Here is a 12,898-nt window from a genome sequence, read left to right on the forward strand (position 1 = left end):
CACCTCAGATCATACTGATTTGGTGTACTGATGAGTGGGGTCAAAGTCCGAATTTATAACAAGCTCTCCCAGGTGCTCCTCATTCACATCCAACCTGAGAATCATTTTCTAAAGAGAGAACTGGGATCCACCATGAAAAAGGGACTCCAGCCCGAGCTCACAGGTACTAAACGCTGGAGGGGCAGCTGGAGCTGGGCCAGTGGTGTCCCAGTGCTATGTATTCTTTCCACTCAAGCAGGCTGAGTTTTGGGGCCATAACGACTTAGCAAGGTCCCATGGTTTCTGAAAACTTGATAAGAGAAGATGAAGAGGTCTGGACAGGCAGAGCCTCTGCCATTTGCTTTTGGCAAAGAAGCACCACATGACACCTCTCCCTCTGTTCTCATTAAACCTCCAACAGCTCCTAAAGCCCACCTGACACACTCGGGTTAGATATATATACCCCACATCTCCTCAAAGTCAGAAAAACAGTAGATAAAACAATCATTGAATACAATTCTATCAGAAAACTTTACCTGAAAATTAAAAAACAAAAACAAAAACTCTGCACTTGTAGAGAAAGTAAAAAGCTGAGCAGAAACGATTTCCCATTATGTTTACCTATAACTCCCATATATTTTCCCAAAGGACATATGAAAGCCAAAATTTAAATAAAGGACTTTGGGTTTTAACTAAAAGAGAATCATGTGATCATATGGGGGGAGGTGTTTAGCCTTTATTTTACAAACCCATAGGAGTACTCATAGAGCTGCCTCATTCTTCTGGAGCAGGAATAAATGTCCTTATACAGATTTACTTATGCATGTGTGCAAGTATATCCCTGAAATAAATTCTCAGCAATGGAATAACTAGGTCAAAAGAGAAGTGCAGGCTTCCACTTCAGGATGGTGGAGTAGAAGGACAAGTGCTCATCTCCTCCTGCGAGAGCACCAAATTTGCAATTAGCTGTTGGAAAACCATTGACAGGAGGATACTAGGACCCACCAAAAAAAGATACCCACATCCAAAGACAAAAAAGCCACAGCGAGAAGGTAGGAGGGACACAATTACAATAAAATCAAATCCTATACCTGCCAGGTGGGTGACCCACAGACAGGAGAACAATACCAAAGAAGTTCTCACACTGTTGCCAAGGTTCTGAACTCAACATCAGGCTTCCCAGCCTGGGGATCTGACAAAGGGACTGGGTATCCCCAGGGAATCTGGCCTTGAGTGCCAGTGAGATTTGATTATAGGACTTCCAGAGGACCAGGGGATGCAGAGACTCCAGTTTTGGAGGGCACAAACAAAATTTTGTGCACACCAAGACCCAGAGAGAAGCAGTGGCCCCACAGGAGACTGAACCAAAAGTATCTGCTAGTATTGGAGGGCCTCCTGTGGAGGAGAGGGTTGGCAGGGGCTCACCACAGGGACGGGGGCACTGGAAGTTCCCCTTTGGCATAAACCCTCTTAGAAGTCACCATTAACCCTACCATAGAGCCTGTAGACCCAGGGCTGGGTCGCCTCAAGCCAAACAACCACCTGAGCAAGGCCTTGCCCACCAGAGAAAGATCCAGTTTTTCCCACTGCCAGTCCCTCCCATCAAGAAGCTTATACAAGCCTCTTGGCCTCAGCCATCAGAGTGAAGACAGAAGCAAGAAGAAGCACAGTCTTCCAACAGCTAAAACACAAACCATATTACAGAAAGTTAATCATGATGTGAAAAGATGCTCAATATCACTCATTATTAGAGAAACACCAATCAAAACTACAATGAGATATCACCTCACACAGGTCAGAATGGCCCTCATCAAAAAGTCTTCAAACAACAAATGCTGAAGAGGGTGTGGAGAAAGGGGAACGCTCTTGCACTGTTGGTGGGAATGTAAATTGATATAGCCACTATGAAAGATGGTATGAAGATTCCTTGAAAAACTAGGAATAAAATATGACCCAGCAATCCCACTCTTAGGCATATACCCTGAGGAAACCAAAATTGAAAAAGACACATGTACCCCATTGTTCATTGCAGCACTATTTACAATAGCTAGAACATGGAAGCAACCTAGATGTCCATTGACAGATGATTGGATAAAGAAGTTGTGGTACATATACACAATGGAATATTACTCAGCCATAAAAAGGAATGCCTTTGAGTCAGTTCTAATGAGGTGGTTGAACTAGAATTTATCATACAGAGAGAAGTAAGTCAGAAAGGGAAAGATAAATATCGTACACTAATGCATATACACAGAATCTAGAAAAATGGTACTGAAGAATTTATTCACAGGGCAGCAATGGAGAAACAGACATAGAGAATAGACTTATGGACATGGGGAGAGTAGAGAGGGTGAGATGTATGGAAAGAGTAACATGGAAACTTACATACCACGTGTAAAATAGATGGCCAACAGGAATTTTCTATATGGCTCAGGAAACTCAAATAGGGGCTCTGTATCAATCTAAAGGGGTGGGATGGGGAGGCAAATGGGAGGGGGTTCAGGAGGGAGGGGATATATATATGCTGCTGCTGCTGCCGCCGCTGCTAAGTCGCTTCAGTCGTGTCCGACTCTGTGTGACCCCATAGACGGCAGCCCACCAGGCTCTGCCCTCTCTGGGATTCTCCGGGCAATAACACTGGAGTGGGTTGCCATTTCCTTCTCCAATGCATGAAAGTGAAAAGTGAAAGTGAAGTTATCAGTCGTGTCCGACTCTTCGCAACCCTATACTTATGGCTGATTCATGTTGAGGTTTGACAGAAAACAACAAAATTCTGTAAAGCAATTATCCTTCAATAGAAAAAAAAATTAAAAAATTGATTTAACTGGGAGTCCAGGACAGCTATGCTACTGAACTTGCCTGAGGAACCACCACCAAGGATGCTACAAGGGAAGCCAAAATGCTAAATAACCTCTGGAACTGCAGAAGTCCATCCATATTGCTACTCAGGACAGAGCCAGAGCCTCTGACATCTTGCCATGGAGACTGAGAGCATGCTCACAGCTGCTGTGTGCACAGTGACTGTCTGCATCTGCGCTGAACTGCTGGGAAGCTGTTGGAATGACTGACGCCATGACTTCCTGTACTAGTGCTGCCTCAACAGCCAGCCAGTTGTCTCTGCTTGTCTATCTCAATTATTGTTCCCTGAGACTCTACCAGGAGCAAATAAAAAGTGATTCTCCCTTTCTTCAAAAAAAAAAAAGAAAGAAAGAAAGAAAGAAAGACAATCATGATGAAAAAGCAGAAACTTAGGTCCCAGATGAAGGGACAAGATAAAACCCCATGCCAGGAGCCGGCGAGAGACATTCCACTCGTGACAAAGGTCATGAGGAAGGAGGCTCGGCATACGCAAAGGCGGGATCGAGCCTCAGGAGTCCCCCCGGATATTCTCGAGCATCTACCCCCAAAAACCAGAGTCTGCCTACTTTATTGCTTTGTGCTCTCACCTCTGACTTTACTGGGGGCTGTCCCCCACCATCATCTCGCTCTTTCTGTCAAAGAGTTAACTTACAGCTCCAATTCATAAAGTTCCTGGGCAATTAGGAGTGTTTAAATCCAAACCCCTCAGATAGCTCCCTAACTCACCTGACAAGTTTACCCGGTCTCCTACAGCTATGCATATGATTGTTTACAGTCTCCCAGCCTCAAGAGACACGGGAAGCTTAAGATATTCAAATAGCTTAGAACCTCTCAGAGAGTTAGTAACTGTCAGAATAAACTAGTAAAGGATTTCATTGATGAGCCAATGCTTGCTGCCAAGTTTCCACATCCCCTGAATTGTATCCTTGAATGTGTATTAATTAATATAGTTGGTATGTAGAAAAAATAAGTAGTGGCCTTGGTGTTAGTAACTTTAGACCCTTAAGGTAATAAATTCTTTCCTTTGTTGTAAACCCATTACACATCTGCCCTATAGGAATGCAATTTTATCTTTGGAAGATGGTGCCAAACCTTAAAATAATTACTCCTAGAGAAAATAAGTCTTTGTTGATAAGTCTTTGTCAAGAGTCATAAAATGTTAATAGGCCTTCTGGCCAGAAGATGTTGTAAATCACCTAAACCATTTGTATACGATAAATTTGCAGGATAGAAACCCTAGTTTTTGATAAGGATCAAAGACTGCTGATTTGCATCCCCTATTATCCTCTATGTGTAACTTAGAGTATATAAGCCCCTGTTGAAAATAAAGCTACGGGCCTTGCTCACCAACGCTTGGTCTCCCCATGTCATTCTTCCCCTCAATTTCCAGCTGAGTCTCCATCTGGAGCGTGGATATCCTCTGTGACCATTTATTTGCCTGGGCTTCTAAGACCCACTCGAGAAGGTGTCTAAGGTGGGGCACCTTCCGCTATTCGAGAGGGCGCCTGCGGCCTCCATGGTCAGAGCTAACCTGGTGTCACAGGTTATATTGATTTTCCGCGTAAACCAAGCTACTCAGCTTCTTTTCTCCACTGAATTTTCCTACTGAGCTATCCTCATTCTATTATTCTTTATATCTTTGATAAATAAATAAGTAAATAGTCGCCGACGCCATCTCCCCTTTGAATACCCTGGATCAGCCGGGGAGGGTCCCCGACAACCCCAGAAAAACAACTAAATGGAGATAGGCAACCTTCCAGAAAAAGAATTCAGAACAGTGATAGTGAAAATGATCCAGGATCTTGGGAAAAGAATGGAGGCAAAGATTGAGAAGATGCAAGAAATACTTACTAAAGACCTGGAAGAATTGAAGAACAAACAAACAGAGGTGAATAACACACTGCTGCTGCTGCTGCTAAGTCGCGTCAGTTGTGTCCGACTCTGTGCGACCCCATAGACGGAAGCCCATCAGGCTCCTCTGTCCCTGGGATTTTCCAGGCAAGAGTACTGGAGTGGGGTGCCATCGCCTTCTCCGGAATAACACACTGCTGCTAAGTCGCTTCAGTCGTGTCCAACTCTGTGCAACGCCAGAGACGGCAGCCCACCAGGCTCCCCTGTCCCTGGGATTCTCCAGGCAAGAACACTGGAGTGGGTTGCCATTTCCTTCTCCAATGCATGAAAGTGAAAATTGAAAGTGAAGTCGCTCAGTCGTGTGCGACTCTTAGCAACCCCATGGACTGCAGCCTACCAGGCTCCTCCGTCAATGGGATTTTCCAGGCAAGAGTACTGGAGTGGGGTGCCACTGAAGGAATTAATAGCAGAATGACTGAGGCAGAAGAACGGATAAATGACCTGGAGGACAGAATGGTGGAAATCTCTACTGCAGAATAGAACATAGAAAAAAGAATGGAAAGCAATGAAGACAGCCTAAGAGACCTCTGGGACAACATTAAACACATCAACATTCATATTATAGGGGTCCCAGAAAGAGAAGAGAGAAAGAAAGGGCCTGAGCAAATATATGAAGAGAAAACACCTGAAAACTTCCCTAACATGGGAAAGGAAATAGTCAACCAAGTCCAGGAAGCACAGAGAGTCCTGGTCAGGATAAACCCAAGGAGCAACACTCCAAGACACACAGTAATCAAACTGACAAAAATTGAAGACAGAGATAAAACATTAAAAGAACAAGGGGAAAGTGACAGCTAACACACAAGTGAACTCTTATCAGGCTCTGAGTAGGTTTCTCAACAGAAACTCTACAAGCCAAAGGGAATGGCATGATATATTTAAAGTGATGAAAGGGAAGAAATTACAACCAAGAATACTCTACCCCGAAAGACTCTCCTTCAGACTTTATGGAGAAATCAAAAGCTTTCCAGTTAAGCAAAAGTTAAGAGAATTCAGCACCACCAAACCAGCTTTACAACAAATGCTAAACGAAGTTCTCTAGGCAGGAAACACAAGAGAAGAAAAAGACCTGCAGAAAATAACCCCAAAACAATTAAGAAAACGGTAATAGAATCATTCATATCAATCATTATCTTAAATGTAATGAATTACCTTAAACGTAAATGAATTAAAGGGACCAACCAAAATACATAGACTGGCCGGGTGGATGAAAACATATGCCTGTATGCACGTCCACTTACCGCATCACTCTGCTTGACAACCCCCCCCCCCCGCCAAATTGTATGTAATTGTTTTATATTGTTTATTTAATCATGTTCCCATTATGGCTTGCAATTGTAATTATCTTTTATTTTTGTCTGACTGATTGTGAAAACTGATAAACATCTTTTACTATTGTGATTATGATACTGTTACTCACTTAATAACACTATATCATGACTGGTCAACAGAAAAATAATAGAAGTCTATATCACCAAAACTAGGACCTAATAGAAAAACCTGTAATCACTTTTTAAAATCCAGATGCATATCAGAATTATCTTGAAACTTTTTGAAAAATACAAATGCTCAGGTATTGCTTTTTTTCCTCCAGAGCTCCACGTTTCTAATGAACAGTCATGTTTAAAAACAACTGGACTATATGATGATCTTTTACTTTTATCTAGTTTATTTCACTTTTTCTATTTCATATTCAGTGCTCCCATTTCATTTAGTTTATGTTCTCCAGTTTCTCCATCTCCTTTTTTTTCTTTGATGTTCTTTCTTGAACCTTTATCAAGTGCAGTAGAAAAGCATTTGTATACTATATATAAATATGTATAATATATATATTTTAGAAAACATGAATTTTTGCCTAACTAAAAAAATTACAACATTTCAATTTTACTTGTTTGACTTAGTATGAATAGAATGCTAGATTTCTAATTAAAAAATAGATATGCAACAAGTAACAAAGGTTTATGGTATAGAATAGGGAACTATAGTCAATATCTTATAAAAACCTATGATGGGAAATAATTCTGAAAGTAATATATGTGTATTTGTATAAGCAAATCACCCGTGCACACCTGAAACATTGTAAGTCAACTCTACTTCAATAAAATATATATATTTTAAAAACAGAGAGAAACATGTGGGAAAGGGTCATAAAATGCATTTATAGGCCCACAGTAGAATGTTCTAGAATAATGCATTTATGCAATTAAAGGCAACCTAAGGAGAGAAAAAATGGAAAAGGGGAGAAAGAGTGAGACATTGACAGAACGTGAGGCTAGGAGTCCCTGGGTGTCAAAGTCTGGAGAAAAATGATGACCTGTGACTCTCCAGGCCTGATTCAGACTGTGGACCTGCATACCTGGTGGCTTCTAGGATCTCTGGTCAAATAAGTCTCCAAAGCTTTACAACAAATGACTTCACTCCAAGAAGCTCTGGATACCCCCCTCCATACCAAGGGGGGAGGGAGAGTGGCTAATTATAACAAGTGTATCCAACAGAAGTTTCCAGAATACTCACCCCCAAATTTTCCCATACTTTTTAAAGCATTCTTCATTAAACTCACATACACCCTGCAAGGAGAAACAAAATTATATTATTAATATACTGTATTGAACCCTGCCTCTAATTCACAAAGCCATCATTTTTCACTGGCAGTTGGAGGGAAGTTCTTATTCACAAATGTCTTAAAGGAAAGGAGAGAAAATAGAGGAGATATGTGAAACTGACCATTTAAAATCACTCTTAAATTTTCTTTGAATATTGTAGATACTAAAACGCTTACCCCTGTCAATGAATACTTCTTACTCCTTGTCTTTCTGAAGCCTTTTCCTTGTGCATGTGTTGTCTAAAATCCTTTAATCTCTAATCCCCCATGGACATGTGAGAAAACTGAAGCTGAGAGAAGTAAGCGTTTCCTACACACCCTTTCATCTCCTAGTTAAGCAGCCTTTTCATTTATCTCATGCAAATTCTAACAGAATAAGGATGTTAAAGCACCAGTGATGTATTTTAATCTCACAGATTTAAATAAGTCTAAGGAGTGTGTGCTGAATGAGAAAGTGAGTGAGTGAGTGAATGAATGACAAAGTGGACTCGCCTTCTAGTTTTCCAGCTCAACGCAGAAAAAACGGGAAGATGCCACAAGTACACAAAGGACAGTGCAGTTTACATGCCTGGCCTGAGTTTTTACTTCTATAACTTAAAAAAAAAAGCCTTTTGCTAAGTTTCTATTGTGATATTCAAACTGTGGTGTTGGAGAGGACTGTTGAGAGTCCCTTGGACTGCAAGGAGATCAAACCAGTCAATCCTAAAGGAAATCAACCATGAATATTCATTGGAAGGAACTGATGCTGAAGTTGAAGCTCCAATACTTTGGCCATCTGATGCAACAAGCTGACTCATTGGAAAAGAACCTGATACTGGAGAAGTGGGCGACAGAGGATGAGATGGTTGGATGGCACCACTGACTCAATACATCAGTTTGAGCAAACTCCAGGAGATGGTGAAGGACAGGGAACCCTGGTGTGCTGCAGTCCATGGGGATACAGCTGAGCAACTGAACAACAAACAGCAAAGCAAATGAAGTTCTCAGAAATGCGGGTTTTTTAGGTGCATCTACTAAGAAGTTCGTCTGGGAAAGGTTGATACGCAATTACTGCTTCTTCAGATGGAAAAATATTCAGAAAGTTATTAGGCAGTAATGAGATAATGACAATCTCAGTTGGGAGAATTGGGATCTAAGAAACAATCCTGTCTGCTGGAAAGGAAATCTGAGTCAGAGAGCAGCTGGCGCACAGGGCTCTGCCTGTGGACATGGACATAGCTCACGACCTTCAGTTGAGGGACTGGGCACTGGGGGAATCATCAGAGCATGATGGATATTAAGGTTCAGCCAGAATTCACAATCCATCTGCCATCTGGTACATTCCCTCCAGTTAAATTAAACATTAAATTAAATTTTTAATAATTTTGTCAAATCATATCCTTTCTAGTGAATTTGCATATGTGATTCTGTCTTATTTTTAAAAACTCCACAACTTGTTTGGTCATTAAATATCTGAAGCAAATAGACAACCACCAACGTGTCTCAGTTACACTCATTCCCTGCTCAAACTCACCCGTGAGGTGCCTGCTCTGAAGGCACAGAAGAAAAGCAGAAAGCTTTTGTTCCATCTCTCAAATCCCAAAAGATGTCATGTATAGCAAGAGGTAGAGCAGAAAGTGGAAAAAAGAAAAAAAAAAAAACAACTGCAGGAATTAGCAGTTCTTGAGAGAATCCAAGTATGTGCAAATTACCTGATACGTTAAAAACTAAAGTGTCCAAACAATTCAGGAGGAAAGGGACAAAAGGGTACCCAGAGCTTATGCTACCAACAAGGCACATCTGACACTAGTGAACGCAGCACAATGAGCCGCAACCAGGCATCCCTTCATGCTTTTCTCCTGACAATTAGTAGGGCTGTGCCTTGCTGGGAATCTGCACCTGGCAGAGAGAAGATCCTCTTCACAAAGCTTACAAGACGGAACTTCAAGTCCTGTGCTGACTCAGCCAAGAGACCTTGACTGTCTGAGGAGGCAAACCTGAGGTTCCTGACAGCTGACAATAGAAGCCTCGGGTAAAGAGGTCATGTGTGGTGGGGTCTACGATGCCATTTCTGGGAAGTAAGAAAACTCTCAACTGCCCCCTGAGGAGGAGAATTTTTACTATGGAACTCAGCTGGGATTTGCAACCATAAGAAGCAAAAAAGGGACATCAAGCAACACGCACCTTTCGGTAGGACAGAATGTTTCCAAAACAAGGTAGAGGTCTTGGTCCAGGAACTCCCAACTTCTTAAAAAGCCCATAGGAATATGTTCCATATCTATGAATTGAGAGAGAAAATCCAGGTCACGGATTGTGGAATAAATGCTGGAGCTGGCCAGTCACTAACTTGAAACTGGAAAGATAATATGTAGGCGATAAATAATAACAGCAATTCCAAACGCAATAATTACTTTCACTCATCAACTCCTTTCCCTCTTCCATAGTGAGACCACAAATAGCAGCTGAAATTTTGATGGTCCCAATCCTAGAGTGGATGCTTGATAAATATTTACAAAATTTGAGAGCTCCCAGGAGGTTTAGGCTATAATTCCTCCAAAAAAATGCATTCATATGTATTTAATAAGTTGACTCTCCCATGATTTAGAGATTCTCATTCTAAGAACACAGGGGAAATTTTTTTTTCTGTCTCAAACATGAGATTTTGGATAACTGCATCCACCCAATGACAGAGTTACTAGAGATAACATGGCGTTGTTCTTATACTTATCCTTTTCCTTCCCTTTATGCTGTTGTTGCTGTTTAGTTGCTCAGTCATGTCTGACTCTTTGTGATCCCGTGGACTGAAGCACACCAGGCTTCCCTGTCCTTCACCATCTCCTGGAATTTGCTCAAATTCATGTCCATTGAGTCAGTGATGCCATCCAACCATCTCATTCTTTGTCACCCCCTTCTCTTCCTGCCCTCAATCTTTCCCAGCATCAGGGTCTTTTCCAAGGAGCCAGTTCTTTGCATTGGAGCTCCCACCATGATCTGACCTCATTTTAAGATCTGATTCTTCTTAACTCTGTCTTCACAAGCAGGTGTTAAAACAAGCACAGCTTTTTGTTTTAATTAAAGTAATATTAGTTAATTTGCTTTATTATTTAATGGCAATTCAGTTCAGTTCAGCCACTTAGTCCTGTCCGACTCTTTGTAACCCTATGGACTGCAGCACACCACCCTGTCCATCACCAACTCCCGGAGTTTACTCAAACTCATATGCATTGAGTTGGTGATGCCATCCAACCATCTCATCCTCTGTTGTCCCCTTCTTCTCTCGCCTTCAATCTTTCCCAGCATCAGGGTCTTTTCCAATGAGTCAGTTCTTTGCATCAGGTGGCCAAAGTATTGGAATTTCAGCTTCAGCATCAGTCCTTCCAATGAATATTCAGGACTGATTTCCTTTAGGATTGTCTGGTTGGATCTCCTTGAAGTCCAAGGGACTCTCAAGAGTCTTCTCCAACACCACAGTTTAAAAGCATCAATTCTTCGGTGCTCAGCTTTCTTTATAGTCCAACTCTCACATCCATACATGACCACTGGAAAAGCCATAGCTTTGACTAGATGCACCTTTGTTGGTAAAGTTATGTCTCTGCTTTATAATATGCTGTCTAGGTTGGTCATAGCTTTTCTTCCAAGGAACAAGCGTCTTTTAATTTCATGGCCGCAGTCACCATCTGCAGGGATTTTGGAGGCCAAAGAGAGAAAGTTTCTCACTGTTTCCATTGTTTCCCCATCTATTTACCATGAAGTGATGGGACCAGATGTCATGATCTTAGTTTTCTGAATGTTGAGTTTTAAGCCAGTTTTTTCACTCTTCTCTTTCACTTTCATCAAGAGGCTCTTTTGTTCTTCTTTGCTTTCTGCCATAAAGGTGGTGTCATAAGGGTGGCAATCTATCTTTACAAATTAATTATCTAAACAATTAAAATGAGCCAGTTAGCATAACTGCCCCAAACATGGCAAGTGCAAACTTAATGGTTACTATAGTGGCACAATGACTTGAATTACATCAGTCGTTGTGTAAATGCTTAACACCTGGAGATAAAAATGGAACTATATTTTGCCTACCTACCTGAGTCAATTATATGATATCTATGAGTATATCTGGGCTTCTCAGGCAGCTCAGTCACAAATACTCTGCCTACCAATGCAGGAGACCTGGGAGATACTGGTTTGATCCCTGGGATGGGAAGGTCCCTGGAGGAGAAAATGGCAACCCACTCCAGTACTCTTGCCTGGAGAATCCCATGGACAGAGAAGCCTGGTGGGCTACAGTCCATAGGGTTGCCAACAGTCAGACAAGGACGCACAAGCCAAGTGTGAACCAACTGAATTAAGAGTATTTTTTTAAAATTTAAAACTTTTTCACCTGTTAACAAAATACATCCTTTATACTCATTTTTCACTCCATTCTTATCATCTTTCCTATCAGTAAGTGATCAGCTTAATATGCTCAGTGTCTATTTTCTGTATATGTTCTTAGAAAACATATAATCATGCATCATGTGCAGATGGTTTTATTTACTCTCTACCTTTTTTTTTTTTTTTGACTGCATGGACCAGTATGCAGGACGTGCATTATCTTTGTTCCCAGACCAAGGGATCAAACTTGGGCTCTTGGCAGTGAGAGTAAAAAGTCCTAACCTTTGTACCACCAGGGAATTGTCTCTTTAATATTTTTTTAATTTTGAGATAATAGTACATTCATAAGAATTTATAAGAAATAGTACAGAAAGATCTCATTTACTCTTAACCCAGTTCCACCCAATGGAGACATCTTTAAAAACTATACAGTAACCCAACACACACACACACCCCCAGGTAAAGTTTTGCAGTCTATGATTTGTTACCCATGGTCTATGTGGTTAACATATTGGTCTAAAAATATTAAGTGGAAGATTCCAGAAATAATTTATAAGTTTTAAATTGTGCATTGTTCTGAGCAGCGTGATGAAATTTTGCTCCATCTGACAAAATGTGAACCATCCCTTTCTTCAGTTCATCATGCCTGTTAGTCATTTAGGAGCTGACTTAATCACCAGATCAACTGTCATGGTATCACAGTGCTTGTGTTCAACTCTTATGTTGTAATGGTTGAATTCTTGAAGCACAGTGTTCTTATCTGTAGAATGAAAACTGTGCTCAAGTCTTCCATTGCCATCATAGAAATTGAGCACCTTTCAGCTACACCCATGTCTCTGTTGTCAGGCAATTTGGTTGATTTGGACTACAAAGAAGGATGACTGACCCTTATGTTCCCTGAAACTGTAGAAATGACCCAATGACTAAAGGATCCATTTCCAGACCATTCCCCACCTCATGGCATCTGGTCCTCCAACCAGTGATACTCACCTGCTAAGCACAATGCCCCAGGTGCACTCATTTTCCTGAAGATGCTCAATCACAAAGCAGCTAGATTACTGCCTCTGACTTCAACTACCTTAAAAACCAATGGAGGCTGGTGCTCCGTATAGCAGGCCTGCCTGTAGGTTATCCTTCGGGTGTTATGTGTGCAAGCCCATGACTCAGGGTTCTGGATCTTTACAAGTCTGCTCACTCTAGTGT

At 41.4% G+C, this 12,898-nt stretch overlaps 1 protein-coding gene across 1 annotated transcript in view; it reads right to left on the reverse strand.

Moving 5' to 3' along the window:
- Window positions 1–12,898, reverse strand: part of LOC133238933 (cytochrome P450 3A24-like) — a 60,172-nt gene that overhangs the window by 33,226 nt on the left and 14,048 nt on the right. Inside the window, exons 3-4 of the mRNA XM_061402595.1 lie at window positions 9,515–9,608; window positions 7,264–7,316 (exon numbers count right to left, since the gene is read on the reverse strand). Of these exons, the coding sequence (XP_061258579.1) occupies window positions 7,264–7,316; window positions 9,515–9,608 (147 nt within the window). The remainder of the gene's footprint in view (window positions 1–7,263; window positions 7,317–9,514; window positions 9,609–12,898) is intronic.

Source organism: Bos javanicus, chromosome 25 (genome assembly GCF_032452875.1).
Source record: "Bos javanicus breed banteng chromosome 25, ARS-OSU_banteng_1.0, whole genome shotgun sequence".
In the NCBI taxonomy this organism is placed as follows: domain Eukaryota; kingdom Metazoa; phylum Chordata; class Mammalia; order Artiodactyla; family Bovidae; genus Bos; species Bos javanicus.